The sequence below is a fragment of the Saimiri boliviensis genome, chromosome 14 (genome assembly GCF_048565385.1).
Source record: "Saimiri boliviensis isolate mSaiBol1 chromosome 14, mSaiBol1.pri, whole genome shotgun sequence".
In the NCBI taxonomy this organism is placed as follows: Eukaryota; Metazoa; Chordata; class Mammalia; order Primates; family Cebidae; genus Saimiri; species Saimiri boliviensis.
In genome coordinates, this window is record NC_133462.1 from 65032131 (window position 1) to 65050300 (window position 18170).

The window sequence follows — 18170 nt, forward strand, 5'->3', positions numbered from 1 at the left end:
GGGAAAATGAATCAGTCTAATCCCACCTGGAATTGACAGAGATGTTAGAATTATCAGATAAGGACTTTAAGAGTTGTTACAACTTTATTTATTATCTTGAAAAAGTTAAGTAGAAACATGGAAGGATTACTAAAGACCAAACTGAACTTCTACAGATAGTAGCCACAGTATCAGAAATGAAAAATACAAGGGTTATGGTCTGAGGTAGATTAGATTTTGCATAAGGACAGATTAATGAATTTGAGGACATAGCAATAGAAACTGTCCAAAATAAAACGTAGAGAAAAGTATTTTTAAAAATTAAAAAAAAAAGTCTTCACTGAAATATAGAACAGTTTCTGTGTTTGGAACTGGGACATGTGAAAGTGGATGGGGGAAACAAAATATTTGAAGAAATAATGCCTGAAAGCTTTCCACATTTGATAAAAACAGTTCATAAGTCCAAGAAGTCTGATAAACCCCAAGCAAAGAAACATGAATACTAACCACACAAAGGCAGATGATAATCAGATTGCTCAAAACCAGTGATACGGGGAAAAACCTTAAAATTAACAGCAGGCAGAAGAAAAAAGACAATTGATGTATGAACAAAAATACGAATGTCATCAGATTTCCTGTTGAAAACAACGTAAGCAAGATGACAATTGATCAATATATTTGAGTAGAGAAAAAGGTGGAAAAAAACCTGTCGGTTGAGATTTCTATACCCAGTGAAAATATCTTTAAAATAAGGAATTGTTATTGGGAGTGATGAGTATGTTCTGTTTTCACTTTGATTTTTTTTTTTGGTCAGTCTACCTGAAGATTTGCCAATTTTGTTGCTCTTTTTGAATAACTTATTTTTTTATTTTTTATTTTTTATACAGCATTTTGCTCTTGTTGCCCAGGCTGGAGTGCAGTGGCGCCATTTCAGCTGACTGTAACCTTCGCCTCCCAGCTTCAAGTGATTCTCCTGCCTCAGCCTCCTGAGTAGCTGGGATTACAGGCATGTGCCACCATGCCTGGCTAATTTTTTGTATTTTTAGTAGAAACGGGGTTTCTCCATGTTGGTCAGCCTGGTCTCAAGGTCCTGACACTAATTTGTTTTAAAATTTTCTTTGTTTTCTCTGTATTTTTTTCTATTTTCTGTTTCATTTTTTTCTCCCTTCCCTGTTTTCTTTTATATGGTTTGCTTTTTATTTTTTAGAATTTATCTTAAGAAGTGAAAGCTTAGGTTATTGATTTGGTATCTTGTTCTCAGTGTAGGTGTTTAAAACTGTTAGTGTCCCTCTGAGCACTGCTTTCACCTCCCATGAATTTAGATATATTGCTTTGATTTTCATTCAGCTTGAAATAATTTCCAGTTATCTTTGTTTCTTCTTTGATTCATGTATTATTTAGATGAGCATTCTTTAGTTTTCAAATATATGTGAATTTTCCGTTTTTTTATTGTTGATGTCTAATTAATTGTTATGGTTGATGAATATAGTTTGCATGATTTTAATCATTTTACATTTATTGAGACTTGTTTTGAGACCTAGTACATGGTCTGTCCTGGAGAGTGTTCTTTGTGTGCTTATAAGGAGCACATATTCTGCTGTTTTTGTGTGGAATATTCTGTAAATTCAGAATTCCATTTGGTTTTTAATACTGCTCAGGTTATCTATAGTATTACTGATTTTCTGTCACTTGTTCTAGCAATTATTGAGACATCTCTGACAAATATTGTTGAATTGTCTATTTCTTTATTTCTGTCATTTTTTGCTTCATGTATTTTGGAGATCTGTTAGTAGATGCAGATATGTTTATACTTGTTATAGCTTCCTGGTTAATACAATTTTTTTTTTTTTTGAGACGGAGTTTCGCTCTTGTTACCCAGGCTGGAGTGCAATGGCGCGATCTTGGCTCACCGCAACCTCCGCCTCCTGGGTTCAGGCAATTCTCCTGCCTCAGCCTCCTGAGTAGCTGGGATTACAGGCATGCGCCACCATGCCCAGCTAATTTTTTTGTATTTTTAGTAGAGACAGGGTTTCACCATGTTGACCAGGATGGTCTCGATCTCTTGACTTCGTTATCCACCCGCCTCAGCCTCCCAGAGTGCTGGGATTACAGGCTTGAGCCACCGCGCCCGGCCCCTGGTTAATACAATGTTTTAACATTATAAAATGTTACTGTCTGTGGTAACATTTTTTTTTCTTAAAGTAGATTTTGTCAGATACTGGTATAGCTGTCCTCTCTTATGGTTACTTTTTGCATGGTATGTTTCCATTTTTTATTTGTTTCTTTGATTCAATGTGTATCTTTTATAGCCATGATATAGTTGAATTCTGTGTAATTTTTTTAAATCCAGTCTTAGAAATAATCTCTACTTTTTGATTAACATGTTTAATTTATGTACACTTGATATTTGACAATGTGTGGAATTCAACCATTTGAAATGGCATTAGTTAAATACATTTGTAGCTGTATAAGCCATGTAAGTCAGTACTGTAACTTGTTGGTAATCTCACCCTGTGTTTGATTAAAATTTGCCCTCCCGTTTTAAGGAAGAGAAGGAACCCAGAAAACTAGTATAGGCTTATGGTTCTTTTTAATCTTAGATTTAATTTCCTCTGGAAACATAGAACTTTAGAGATTACTTACCTGGGAACTTCAGGATGTTCATCTGGGAATGATTATTGGTATACACTATTACTTATTGAATATTAATGGTTATGATGGCCTCTCCTGTAGTGAGAACTCAAGAAGGCCAGAGTTCACATGTAAAACAGTATATTTTGGAAAGGATTTGGTTCTTAATTTGCCATTTCAAGATATATGTTTGGTGGATCTAGATGGAATGGATTTTATATGATTAAAACAACAATGAACCCTTAAACTTACGTTGATACTTAGGAAGCTTAGTGTAATATAGCCTGTTGGCATAAAGTGCTGAATTTCCCACAGGGTCACCACTGAAGGAAGAAAGTCTGGATGAGTAATTTCCTGGCATATGCCTCTTGAATTGTTGGCTATTTTGGTGTCAAATTTTATGTTGAGAGTTTCATGTTTTAATGGCGTTGTTTACTGGAAATTATAGCTTGGAAAAGAGAGCCACTTTCCTGCTTCAGTAGAAAGCTAGGTAAAGCATTGATGTAGGGTAAAGTAGCTGTGGAGTTTTATATTCAGATTGTATGAACAGTAAACAGAGCATCTAAAATAACCACTTGCACATTGCAACAAACACATCATCATTTGCTTAAAAAAGAGTTATAATTACAGTTGACGAAGCATGGACACCATAAAAAATGCATTAGTTTGGCTTGACACATTAATTACCTGTTTTTGCAGATGTTTTTATGTATTGTTGTATGAACAGTTTAGAAAATAATTACAGGAAAGTCATATGGAAAATAAACTAAGTGGGTGGTTTCTCATCTAAATATTTTCATTCATGTGGATCTGCGAGGCACAGCTGCTCTATAGCAAAAGCAGAGAGATAGATGAGGATTCTCGAAGTGTTTTTTATTTGCTGATCTCTGGCATCAGTATCACCACATTTTTATATCTTTAGCAATACAGTTTAAAAACATTTGAGAGGGCTGGTTTATTCTGTGATTACTGAAAAATCTTTGATTCTGATCAGAAGAAATGTAGGTATCTGTCATTGTTTTAGAGTAAACCAAATGAAACCAAAAAATCCAAAATGAAAATCTATTATTTTAGTACTGACAGGTTATTAAGCACCTTGAGAAAGGGTTAATCATTATTTTGTAATTACTTGAGTTATGCAGTTTTGTATTACTTACAGCTTGTTGTAGCTTTATAATTTGTCATGTGTAAATTGCACAGTTTAGCTTATTTGTTTTCTCTTATGAAGTATTAAAACTGTAAATCTGCTTTTTCTCAGAAGCATGCCGTGTTGGCATTAGTGTTCTGAAAATGCGTTTCATCTGAAAAATACCCAGGTCATTATATAGAGATACTTTACCTTCATAAAATATTAAGGAACACATCTTTCAAAATTATAACTGTCAAACAATAAAAAGATAGTTTTGTAGATATCGTTCTATCTACACAGTGGTTTATACTTACTTAGAATATTTGTGTATATTTTCCTCATGTTATGACAATCTTTTAAGTCCAAGCATGCTTCTTTTGGACTGTGTTCCCCTGTATTCCTTTTGTGTGCATTTCAGCTACGCAGATGATGAAGACCATAATTAAAAATACTTTCTCTGTTTCCCTGACATGCATTTTATGTAACTATTTCTTCTTTCTTTTTTTTTTTTTTTGTTTTTTTTTGAGGCAGGGTCTTGCTCTGTCGCCAGGTGCCAGGTTAGAATGCAGTGGCATGACATCGGCTCACTGCAACCCCCAACTCCTGGGTTCAAGCGATTCTCTTGCCTCAGCTTCCTCAGTAGCTAGTATTATAGGTGACTGCCACCACACCTGGCTAATTTTTGTATTTTCAGTAGAGACAGGATTTCACCCTGTTGTCCAGTCTGGTCTTGAACTACTGACCTCCAGTGATCTGCCTGCCTCAGCCTCCCAAAAGTGCTGGGATTACAGGCGTGATGTTTAACAAAATTTTATTGTAGGTCTTCTACGTGTAATGTTCTATGACAGTGCTGAGATGACTATAAACATTGAGATGACCATGTGCCTGGAACATAGTAGATAACTATTAGGCATCTCTTAAAGGGGATAGGAGGGGCAGGAGTAAATGATAGAGAACATTTAAACTCTGGTGGCTTATATAAAGAAAGTTAATTGCTGGGAGAGATTTTCTCTGTTACTCTGAAATAGTTTTCAGATGTGATATAGTCTGAGCCTATTACTTGAATCATTAAATTTTTTTTTTTTTTTTTTTTAAGACAGAGTCTTAACTGTATCACCAAGGGTGGAGTGCAGGGGCACCATCTTTGCTTACTGCAGCTTCTGTCTCCCAGTTCAAATGATTCTCCTGCCTCAGCCACCTGAGTAGCTGGGATTACAGGTGTGTGCCACTATGCCTGGCTAATTTTTATATTTTTAGTAAAGATGGGGTTTCACCATGTTGGCCAGGCTGGTCTTGAACTCCTGACCTCAAATGATCCACCCACCTTGGCCTCCCAAAGTGCTGAGATTACAGATGTGAACCACCACACCTGTCCTCATTCTTCGAATCATTTCAATATGGAGATATATCTGTTTGTGTTACAGCAGTCTGAAGAAAGTGGAGTCTGTTATAATTCTGATGTATTAATGTACTAAGTCAATTTAATTTTTAAGAAATGCATTAAAGGAGTCTGAACCTTCATGGGTTGAGAATAATACACTGATTGATATCAGTAATTCTCTTGATCACTTTGAATTATTTCAAAGGAAAAATAGGAATTAATATCATGGCATCAAGAAAACAACTATTGGACTCTAGATTCTTCCATAGATTTGCTACTTCTCTTAAGATGTATCTTATGGCTAGTGAAAGAATGACCAAAATCCTTTATTGAACTATGTTCCTCTGTATTCCTTTATGGGAGTCAGGAGACCTTCCATGCCTACCAGTATGGCAGATTAAAAATTCATAATTTATGTGGAGTTTCATTTCCAAATTTTCCCTGATTATATTTTATTCCTTCTCATAAGGAAAAATTTTAGTTTCTTAGTTGTACCTCTTTGTTTCTTTTTCCTTTGGTGTCTCTTATGAGCTCTTTGTTATGTTTTAATCTTAATTTTTTATAAGCCATTTGACTTTAGAACATAAGAGAACTGAGGGGACTGCTATTATTACTTGGATAAGAGTTTCTCATCATTAAGGACTGACCGTTTTTATTGCCTGGCCAGTGTCTCTGGCTGGAGTGCAGTGGTGCCATCTTAGCTCATTGCAGCTTTGAACTCCTGGACTCAAACAATCTTTGCATCTCAGCCTCCCCAGTAGCTGGGACTACAGGTGTGTACCACTAGGCCTGCCTAATTAAAAGAAAAAAATTTTTTTTTTTTTTTTTTAGAGATGGGGTCCCACTGTGTTGCACAGGCTGGTCTCAAACCTCTGGGCTCAAGCCAGCTTCCTGCCTCAGCCTTTCAAAGTGCTGAGATTACAGGTGTGAGTCATCATACCTGGTCAGGAGTGTTATTCTGAAGGGAGTAAATAAGTCTTTTGGATTCCCCGGTTTTAAAATTGCATAACAAGGAAAAATAGATTAGGGAGCAGGAAGAAATTGTTGAATCTAAGAGAATACTGTCTCTGTAGGTATTTAACACTCTTATGATATAATGATGTATAATATTAGTTTTCATTTAGTGTTACTGATAGTTGAAAAACTGCTAAACAGCATTGAAAACAATCATAATTGAGGCATTGCCTGGGCATCAATATTATTATGACTTTTGCTTTTTTTATTCTTTGGTAACTCTCTGAATTTCTAGGGGTCATGTAAAATTGGTTTTGAAAAAAGCATTAATGGGGGTTGACTAAATGCAAATGGAAAGCAGATTCCCTGACTGGTTCATGTTATACATGGAAAGGCTGATGGCTTCAGAGTTGTAGTAGGTGTGTAGAACCATAAATTACTGTTCTTCTCAAGGTTGCCTTTTGTTGTCAGAACACTTAGCATAAGGCAGAAATGGTAGGCTGTACCTGAAAAGAACAAAACACCATTAAACATAATAAATCAGCTCTTAAAAAAAACTAACTACCAAGGCCATCTCAAATGTGAGTTTTCTTTTATGTGACTAAAGTTGTAAAAAAAAAAAAAAAAGAAAAAGAAAAAAAAGCAGCAACAAGCAAAAACTCAGACCCAGTTTGATTGGGATGTTCTTTCTAATGTGATAAATCTGAATGAAATCAAGCATGCTTGACTAAACACAGTGGTATAGAGCCCACTGGGAGGATGTTTGTAGTGTAGAGAAATAAAGATAAGAATATAATAAAATGTGACTAACTAGAGTCTCATGTGGGGATTAAGTTCTGTGCTCGTGGCAAAAATCAAACAGAGTCAAAATACTCTTAATAACCCTTAAAATTTCCCATGAAACATAGATAGAGACATATTGTCTTTCAAGATGTTTAAATTGGCTTGTTCTTCCTCTAGCATGACTTTTCTTTCTTTGAACAAATGATGAGGCTGTTAGTTATGTTCTTTTTAGTGATAAAGGGTAGAATTGGAAGAACTATTTTTTATTCTAGGTTGCAAAACTGAATTTTATGAGTTCCATGAGTAAAAATGCCTCTTGATTTTAGTTTTTTATTATTATTATTTTTTTTAGATGGAATTTTGCTCTTATTGTATAGGCTGGAGTTTAATTCTCCTGCCTCAGCCTCTCGAGTGGCTGGGATTACAGGCACTATAATTATAGCCTGGCTAATTTTTTATTTTTAGTAGTTACGGGTTTCGTTAGGATGGCCAGGCTGGTCTCAAACTCCTGACCTCAGGTAATCCACCTGCCTTGACCTCCCAAAGTGCTGGGATTACAGGCGTGAGCCACTGTGCCCAGCCAGATTTTTTTTTTAATGGATATATGAGAAAAGACCATTGTTTTCCAAGTAAATCTTTGAGTAATAAGGATGTTCAAGAGACCAGTTTTTCTCAGAAAGGCCTATTCTCTTTTACATGGTGGGACATATGCCTCTTCGTGGCTCCAGTTTTTCTGTATTTTTGTCTGTTGTCTTTCCATTCTGATTCTCCTCTTCTTTGTTGCCTGGCAGGCACCTTTCTCAGATTCTTAGGTTTGTTTCTTTGTATCTTTGTTTCCATACTCACCTGTACTTCTCCTGCTCTCTGTGTTTTTCTTGTTCTACTCAGAAACAGTAGAATAATCAAATTTAAATTCAGTTATGATACTTTATGTTAAAAGGTAACTTAGGATAGTGGCAAGTACCCTGAAGTATAGTCTAAGACATGGTTTAGGTTTAGGCTCTTACAGTGACTGTGTAACTGAGAAAGACATTTCACATTCCTGAAACTTAATTTTCTTACTTATAAAAGGGAGGAAATAGATTTCTTTCTCTGTCTCTTTTTTTTTTTTGAGACCGAGTCTTGCTCTGTCTCCCATGCTAGAGTGCAGTGGCATGATCTTGGCTCCCTGCAACCTCTGCCTCCCTGCAACCTCTGCCTCCCAGATTCAAGCGATTCTTCTGCCTCAGCCTCCTGAGAAGCTGGGACTACAGGTGCACATCACCACACCGAGCTAATTTTTGTATTTTTTGGTAGAGACAGGGCTTCACCATGTTGGCTAGGATGGTCTTGATCTCTTGACCTCATGATCTACCGACATTGGCCTCCCAAAGTGCTGGGATTACAGATGGGAGCCACCATGCCTGGCCATGAAATATATTTCTTTTTTTTTTTTTTTTTTTTTGAGACGGAGTTTCGCTCTTGTTACCCAGGCTGGAGTGCGATGGCACGATCTCGGCTCACCGCAACCTCCGCCTCCTGGGTTCAGGCAATTCTCCTATCTCAGCCTCCTGAGTAGCTGGGATTACAGGCACGCACCACCATGCCCAGCTAATTTTTTGTATTTTTTTTTAGTAGAGACGGGGTTTCATCTTGCTGACGAGGATGGTCTCGATCTCTTGACCTCGTGATCCACCCGCCTCGGCCTCCCAAAGTGCTGGGATTACAGGCTTGAGCCACCGCGCCCGGCCTTTTTTTTTTTTTTTTTTTTGAGATGGAGTTTTGCTCTTGTTACCCAGGCTGGAGTGCAATGGCGCGATCTCGGCTCACCGCAACCTCCGTCTCCTGGGTTCAAGCAATTCTCCTGCCTCAGCCTCCCGAGTAGCTGGGACTACAGGCGTGTGCCACCATGCCCAGCTAATTTTTTTGTATTTTTAGTAGAGACAGGGTTTCACCATGTTGACCAGGATGGTCCCGATCTCTTGACCTCGTGATCCACCCATCTCAGCCTCCCAAAGTGCTGGGATTATAGGCGTGAGCCACCGCGCCCGGCATATATTTCTTATAAATAGAATATGATATAATGAAGGGTACCAAATGGTGATGGCTTCTTGGATAAGTTAGAATTTCTGGATTCCATTATCTGTATACCATGCCTTCTTATAAAACTTTTCTTAGTGACTGAAGTTGGAGATGTTACGCTGAGAAACACAGGATGGGTAGTTGAGTGTTTCTGTAAGTTTCATCAACAACTTTGGATTTTCTCCTTATATCTACTCAGATACTCCCTATCAGAGATCACACTAATCATCTTGTATCTTTCCTCCCTCCGGATCAGAAATTGAGAAGGTGAAGAAACACAGGTTGTCTCAGTCCGCATTAAGACATCTTTTATGGCACACTAGAACTTTTTAAATAAAGGTTATTAAATAATGGGAACAGTTTTTCTTTTCTTTTTTTCTTTAAAGATAGAGTCTTGCTCTGTTCCCCAGGCTGGGGCACAGTGGTTCATGCAGTGGCATTAACATGGCTCACTGCATGCATCATTTCCCCGGTTTAAATGATCTTCCCGCCTCAGCCTCCCGAGTAGCTGGAACCACAGGTGCATGGCAACACGCCTGGCTGATTTTTATATTTTCAGTAGAGACAAACATGGGATCTTCCTGTGTTGCCCAGGCTGGTGTTGAACTCTTGGGATCAAGCAGTTCTCTCACCTTGGCCTCCCAAAGTGGTGGGATTATAGGAGTAAGCCACTGTGCCAGTCTAGTTTTTCTTTTTTGAATGTCTAAGCCCAATGAAAATTCTTGCTCTAGGTGAATGATTAACAGATAATCATTGTGGACTGTCTGTGTGTGTTTTACAATGGAGAACAAGAAATCAAACAGGTTAGTTAATTAAACATTTTTAGTCTATTAAAACCTGTTTAAAGTCACATTTGTCAATAATTTGACTAGCTAGAAATACCCTGGAAATCTATAGAATCATCTTTTTTTTTTTTTTCCTTTCCCCTGGTACTGACAAACCTGAATAAGCATCCAGGAGCAGAAATCTTCAAGAGATAGTTTTTATTCTTGGATGCTGCTATTGATCAGCAGTAATTGTGACTTGCTTTGAAGGGACTGATATGGAAGGAACTGTAGTATTTATGTATAAGGTTACTGGTTTTTTTTTAGACAGAGTCTTGCTCTGTTGTCCAGGCTGGAGTGCAGTGGTACAATCTCAGCTTACTGCAACCTCTGCCTCCTGGGTTCAAATGATTCTCCTGCTTCAGCCTCGTGAGTAGCCAAGATTACACATGCCTGGCACCACACCTGACTAATTTTGTATTTTTAGGTGAGACGGGTTTTACCACATTGGCCAGCCTGGTCTCAAACTCCTGACCTCAGGTAATCGACTTGTCTCGGCCTTCCAAAGTGTTGGGATTACAGGCGTGAGCCACCACACTTGGCCTATATATAAGGTTACATTTAAAAAGCCTTTCATTATTTCCATCATTTCATTGTAGTTGCCTTGGAAGTGCAACCATCATATTCAGCAGGAGTCCATTTCAACTTCTGACTTCTGGTTCTTATTTCTCTGTTACTATGTAGACTGCCTAGAAAGTTGCAGAAAAACCAAAAGTCTAAAAAATAGTAATTAGATTATAAAATATGGCTTTAACTAGGTGTTCCATATCTTGACATTTTCGAATTCCAAATTATTTTGTGATATCATTTTCCTTAACAAAGCAAATTTGAAACTTTATCAAAGCTTAAACACACTGAATTAAAAGGGGATTTAAATTAGGGCTTGGAAGGCATAATCTGAAATTAGAAGAGCTAGTGAAAATGGAAATAGCAGACTCCAGACACAGTAAACTCTAAACCAAAGGAATAGTATTGGGTAGAAATAGTGAATAGCTGTTGTTTATGTGGCATGTTTTATTTTCAAGGTATGTTTAGTTATTTAAGTGATTTTCATAGAATATGCTCATTTTTCAAATGAGTAGAAACACCTTCTAAAACTTTGCATTTAGGAAGTAAATTGTAAGGGTAGAGGCAGAAGTACACTGACATTTTAATTGAGGGTTGAGCAGTTGGAGAGTTAATAAATGTACATGGTTCCACAGTTAAAAAGCAATAGAATTTTTTTCCCACACCAAGATGTTATATTTGTGAATTCCTCATGAAGTAGAGAAGAGATGGAATAGTAATATGAAAGCTGTGAAAGGAAAGTTATTTAGCAAAATTGCAGTCCCAACTTTGTTGCAGCTTTTCATTGAGGTCTGTATTTAGTCTGAATTCTTTGGTTTGCATGTGCCAAAATTCGAATTTGAACTATCCCGGAGAAAGAAGGGCAGGAATATAGCTTCACCTGAAATCAGGGATGCCATTTACACTAGAGGAATGTAGGTTCACCTGAAAACACGGATTTCTTCCTATTTTTTCTTTTAAGTCTCCCATATCTACTTTCTGAGTCAAGGTCATTCTTTCAGATTGACTTTTTTTTTTTTTTTTCCCATTGTCAGAAACCAGATGTTGGCAGTTTCTACTCCTCTTATTTACAGTTTATGTTGTGACAATTCCTCCCTTCTTCAACTGTGGCCAGGAGGATAGGGTTCTGTGATTGGCTCAGCTCGTGATTAGGGGGGCCCACCATTGGCTAAATGGACATTGGTGATTAGAGGGACTGACATCTGAAACAAGAAAGCAGCTTTCATTCAAACCACCTGGTTAGTGATGGGGAGAAGGGGTAGAAGGGTATGATGGGAAGAAGAAAGGGACATTTCCCAGAAGCAGAAGATGCTGTTCCAGGCAGAAATAAGAAGAGGGTTCCACTAGTGGTCTTTTGAGGGAAATTATCTGCTTTATTATAAGTCAGTTCACTTCAATTCAGCAAACCAGGAAACATTATTTTGTAGGACTTGGTTTTTTGAGAAAAACCAAGGTTGAAAACACACACACACACGCACACACACACGCGCACACACACACACACACACACACACAAACATAAACATGTGTTGCATTTGGTCCTATTTGTTGAGTTGCTTACCTGTATCATGTCTGGACTATGACTAGACTTTTTGTCTTCAGAGCTTTTTACAAATATACATTTCTTATACATTTTACTCCTACTAAAATACATCAAATTAGCAATACATATTTAAATAGGAGAATGTTAGAATTTGGATACATGAGATTAATGGGGTAATATTTAGACTTGGTTGATGTTAATAACTTGCATGTCTTTTTCAATTGTGAATATCTCTTCTTTTCAGTTAGAAATGTGAATAAGCCGTATATTGGGTAGAAGGAAGTTAATTTTCAGAATGTATTGAAGAAAGTGTATTTTTCACATGTCTAGACCTTTTTTTTTTTTTTTTTTTTTTTAAAGGAGAGTCAAGCCCTACTCGTCGAGAAGCTGTGAAGAGAAGAACAGCTGAGTATCTCATGCGGGCAGAAAGTATCTCTGGTCTTTATGGGAAACCTCAACTTGATGACGTATCACAGGTATGTCTTATATTTTGTTGTGTATTCAGTGATTTTTTGCTGTGTGGTCTCTCCACTTTATTTCTAATTAAAATGTTACATGATTTTATTTTTGGAATTTTATTAAGAATTTTCATAAAGGTTGGTGGTAAAAAGAAAAGCATTATAGCAAACCACCAAAAGTGGAATAAAATGGGACTTGCTTTCTCCTTTTCTTGGCCTTTCATTAGTTCCTCACTATACCCTTAATCCCCTCATCTATAGATTGACAGTAATTTATACTGTTATGATACCTATTTGTATTTGGACTTTTTAAAGTTAGATTGTGATTCTTGTACAATTCTTCTCCAGTTTTATTGATTCTTGTTAAAACTATTCATTTTAAGCATAAGTTCTACAAGTATATGCTGTTGGTCACCTGGAATTATAAAAGCGTAATCCTACCAAGGATAGTTAAGGTTATTTGGGACTTCCCCTAGACTTGTCTAAAATACAGATGGATGCTGAAAACATTAGAAACATTGAAGATTATTTCTGTTTTTATGCCTTATCAACCTGGATTTGACAAATTTCTAGAGGAAACTTCTCTTATTTTTTCTTTATATCAAACTAAGTTTTTCTAATGCAATATAAGAATTGTGTCTTCTGGAGATGGGAAAAAGTGTATATTTTCTTAATTGATCTAAGAGTCAGGCAGTCTTGTTTATATCCAACTCTGCCACTGGAGTCCTAGAAGATTGGACAAGATACTTAATCCTACTCTGAATGTCAGTTTCTGTATCTGAATAATGAGGATATAGTAATTTTTTGCTGGGTAGTTATTAGGATTAAATGAAGTTAAAAAAAAATCACTCAGGCTGGCTGCCGTGGCTCACGCCTATAATCCCAGAATTTTGGGAGGCTGAGGTGGGCGGATCACCTGAGGTCAGGAGTTCGAGACCAGCCTGACCAACGTGGAGAAACCCCGTCTCTACTAAAAATACAAAATTAGCTGTGTGTGGTGGTGCATGTCTGTAATCCCAGCTACTCGGGAGGCTGAGGCAGAAGAATTGCTTGAACCTGGGAAGCAGCAGTTGTGGTGAGTTGAGATCGCCCCATTGCACTCCAACCTGGGTAACAGGAGTGAAACTGTGTGTCAAAAAAAAAAAATCACTCATATGTAGATTATATATATATACACGTAAATCAAGTGCCTCTCTAGCACAAAGATCAGCCCATAAACCAAAGACTTAAGTTTTAGCCTCATTCTTCATTTCCCCTTTATATGCTGCTTTATATACTTTTTCCCGCATATTGTTATGGTTGGTATACTTTTTGAAAATGATAACCGTTATTAACACTGCACTAATCAGTGTAGGACATTCTGAGACATTCTAATGTTAAGTGTTTGACCATTTATTATAGAACAGAAAGATTGTATTTTGTCTTGCAGGTAATATATTATTCTAACATAATGATTATGTTTTAAATGACATTATTCTACTGATGCATTTTCAGATTGTGAATTACTGTGACTCTTCTGGTCTGTATTCTGTTTGGTAATCTTATTTTATTCTCTGTTATTTGTTCTTCTAATTATTAAATTTATTTCCTTTACCTTTTTGACATTGAATTTTATCTTTTTAAGTGGAATATTTATATAAATATTACTTTGATTCAATTCCCATTTTCCATGGGATTGGCAACCTTCCTCCTATGGAATACTAATGTGTTTATGCTCAATTTCATTTTGGGGGGGCATTGATAAAAGTAGTAACATAATTCCCTGTTAACTTATTTTACTAAATCCGTCTTGTATATATTCTAAAAGTTTTAGGGATTTAAAATTACCAATATCCTATTCATTCTCTTAACATTAAATTTGAATGCTCTACCTATATTTATTCATGTAATCCTCCTACTTTTGCATTTCTGTTAGTTTCCTATACGCATGTCTATGAAGCAGTAATTTCTTAGGTAAATGAATATGTTGAGCCTGCTGTATAGTTTTGACTAGAAGAATAGAACCATGAAGTATATCAGAATTTCTTCAAGCGTAACTTTTTTTTTTTTTTCGAGACAGAGTCTTACTCTGTCACCCAGGCTGGAGTGCAGTGGCGTGATCTTGGCTTACTGCAACTTCTGCCTCCCAGGTTCAAGCAATTCTCCTGCCTAGTCTCCTGAGTAGCTGGCATTATAGGTGCGCACCACCATGCCTGGCTAATTTTTGTATTTTTAGTACAGATGAGATTTCACCACATTGGTCAGCCTTGTCTCAAACTTCTGACCTTGTGATCCCCCTGCCTCAGCCTCCCAAAGTACTGGGATTACAGGTGTGAGCCACGATACCTGGCTCTTTTTTTTTTTTTTTTTTTTTTGAGATGAAGTCTTGCTCTGTCATCAGGCTGGAATACAGTGGAGTGATCTTGGCTCATTGCAGCCTCCACCTCCCAGGTTCAAGTGATTCTCCTGTCTCAGCCTCCCTAGTAGCTGGGACTACAGGCACATGCCACCAAAGCCCAGATAATTTTTGTATCTTTAGTAGAGACAGGGTTTCACCATGTTGGCCAGGATGGTCTCGATCTCTTGACCTTCTCATCCACCCACCTCGACCCAAGTGCTGGGATTACGGGTGTGAGCCACTGTGCCTGGCCCAAGCATAACTTCTAATGAAAATAAAACAGAAGAGATTTAATGTAGGAAAGCTGATTCCATTTGATGATACAGTAATTCATTAAGTATGTGTTGAGACTGTATGTAGAATCAAACTAGATACACTTTGGAGTTATACAAAAGATGATGGCACCGTTTCTGCTCTTGAAAATCCTGCAGCACAGTTGAGGACCCATATATGTACATAGCTGAGCAAACAAAGTTAGACTGGGAAGAGCCATGTAGAATAATGGGAAATTCTATCAGAAAGGATAAAAAGGGATGCCTTCTGAATCTCATTTGTTATGTAGAAATTTTTTCAGTTCTTAGGCAAGGAGGCTAGAGGAGAGTAAGCACAGTATTTTTCTTTTACGGTAAACATTTGTTTTTAAAATTTTCCTTTCGTATGTGATTTTGTTAAGCCTGGCCCTTTCTGGCCAAAGCATGCTTGATTATTTTCTTTTGTATAATTTAAGTTAAATGTCTTCCAGAGGGTTGTGATTAGGTTGGTGAATTCATTATTTCTCTTCTTTAACCATCACTGGACCTGAATTTCAACCAACATGATGAGAAGATTTGTATAAATGATTTCAAAGTCCCTTTTAGCTCAAATTCGGTGCAAAGCAGATATTATTTGTCTCTGGAATTAGTGTGCAAACATTTCTTTCTAGCTTGGTTGATGAAGACAATAAAGGAACCCTTTTTTGGTTTTGAAATTTTTGTTAATTATTGTTTTCTTCTTTGGCACAGTAAGCCATGACTCCATCCAGTCAGGTTTTCTTTTGATGTTTTAAGTGTTTGCTTTATTGAACTTTAGAGATTCTTATGTATATGTAGTAAATATAAAAGTCCTAAGTTTCCCAGTCATTCATGTTAATATCCTTTTCACAAAAGCACAGAAAGGAAAAAAAGCACTCTTTTACTCTTTTCTTCATTGCTTCATTATTAAAAGGCTCCAAGAAAATTTAGGAGCAGGTTTCAGATAAAAAGAAAATGAGTTTTTTTTTTTTTTTCTTAAGTAAAGGTGAAATCTTAACTGAAGGAGACAGATTTCTTTCTTTAAAAAAAATTGTAGAAAACATTGAATGATTTAAGAATTAATGTTCAAAGAGGATCTCCCTGGAAAATAGTTGTTTTTTTTTTTTTACTTTTTTTAGCTAGAGGAATTTTAAACTCAAGCTCAAATTTAGAAAAAGACAGTAAGATGTGAATGAAAATTGATACGTAGAATATATGACTTATCTGAATATTTGTAGATTTTGAATACAACTGATATAATAATATTGAAAGTATTTTGCTATTGTGCAGTTTGTTTGCTTGTATTATTAGTTGATATTTTTCCATTATTCCTTAGAAAATATTTTAAATTTATCCTCAGTGAGACGTGTGCTGAAGTCAGTAATAGGCCTGCAATTAAGTGTCAGGCTTGAAATGTGACCTAGTGCTGCTCAGAAGACTGGGTATTAAGTTTGGTAGATTGCTCATGAAAGTCTTTGCAAAGCCAAAAATTCATGGATGAAGCCAAATTCAGGAGCTCTGGCACAGTTAGACATCAGAGTTCAGTGTGATTTCTTGATACATTCATTGTGGTGCTTTCCTTTTGTCCTTGATTACTTATTTTCCTGCAATAATGATTACTCTCTCTCTCAGGTTATTTGAGGAAGAGTAAGTAACCCTATTCTAAATGTGGTTGGTGAACCAGTGGCCTCAGCATCACCTGAGAGCTTGGTGGAAATGCAGAATATCAGACCTACTCAATGAGAATTTTTTTAACGAGATCATCAGATGACACATACACATTAAAATTTAAAAGTGCTACACCAACAGATTGGGAAGAATAGAGAGAGCTCTCATTGAGAACAGGAAATAATATCAAGTGAAAAAAACTGTGGGCAGGCTGAACAGCAACTTTGAAAACAAATCCTCAAACAGAAACAAGGCTGTTTAAAGAATGTACAACTGGCCTGTAATCCCAGCACTTTGGAAGGCTGAGGCAGGCAGATCACTTGAGGTCAGGAGTTTAAGACCAGCCTGGCCAACATGGTAAAACTCCATCTCTAATAAAAATACAAAAGATGTGATGGCACATGCCTGTCATCCCGGCTACTCAGGAGGCTGAGACGTGAGGTTATCATTTGAACCTGGGAGGCTGAGGTTGAAGTGAGCTGAGATCATGTCACTGCACTCCAGCCTCAGCAACAGAGCGAGAACAGGAATAGTAAGTAGGTTTTGAGTAGTGTGCCAATTCTAATCCCAGAGTATTGGCTGCCAGGAGCATTGTGTTGAGAAGAGTTGTGAGGCTGTGGGATTAACAGAGATACCTGCTGTGGGCCAGTTGAGTGATATGTACTTGCCACCCCTGCTTTTGAAGATTGTTGGGCCATCATGCATTCTTGCCTCTCTTCCTTTGTCTTTAGTCCTGGTATAGACGAATACAACTACTCTTTTCCTCTCGAGGCATCTTCTGCTATAATAGCTAATAAATCTAAGTGAAAATGTTACTTTTCTGTCAAGGAACTCAGTTACCTAGAAATACACTGCTTCCCCCATTGCGCTTCATGGCACAATGGGCTGAGTTTCCCGTAACAACATGCTATTATTTTGTAAGTAAGATTTAATCCCCTCTTATCTATTACCTACTTTTGCTAACCTTGCTGTATCTGTTTTCTTACCTGAAAACAAAAATTGGACTTGATCTATAAGGTCTTTTTCTGCTCTTAAAATTCTGTGGATTTGTATGTCCTTTTGCCATCTGAAGAAAGGATTAGATCTGTAGCATTCTACCCAATTTAAGCACTACATATGAGAAATACAATTTTTTTATTGATGATTTTATTTCATGATCTTTCTTTGTTCATTTCTGTGATCTCAAACTTTTACAGATGGTTAAAGTAGAAAGAGAACTTTAATGATCTCTTTGCCTTTGGTCATTCCCCCTTCAATTTCTCCATTCCCATCTTTGCAAGGGTAACCTTACTAAATCACTGTGTTCATTGGGTATTTCTCATTTAAAAACTTGTTGTCTAGACTTTGGAGAACATATGTGGTCAAGACTTTTCTGCTTGGCATTCAAGGCCTGTGAAAACTGACCCTAAGTATGTATTTTCCTCTGTTCTCCAATTTGAATAACTTTTCCTCTCCAGGCTAATGCTTTCCAATTGTATACAGTATAGACTACCCTTTTCCTAACCTAATTTCCACTAGCATTTAAAATCACTTTTGGTCCCCATGT

At 37.0% G+C, this 18170-nt stretch overlaps 1 protein-coding gene across 7 annotated transcripts in view; it reads left to right on the plus strand.

Moving 5' to 3' along the window:
• The window catches only part of RPS6KC1 (ribosomal protein S6 kinase C1), a 186227-nt gene that overhangs the window by 80024 nt on the left and 88033 nt on the right, over positions 1-18170 (plus strand). For all 7 annotated transcript variants that reach the window (XM_074385175.1, XM_074385174.1, XM_010340952.3 and 4 more), the window contains one exon: positions 12213-12328. In XM_074385175.1, coding sequence (XP_074241276.1) covers positions 12213-12328 — 116 coding nt within the window. The remainder of the gene's footprint in view (positions 1-12212; positions 12329-18170) is intronic.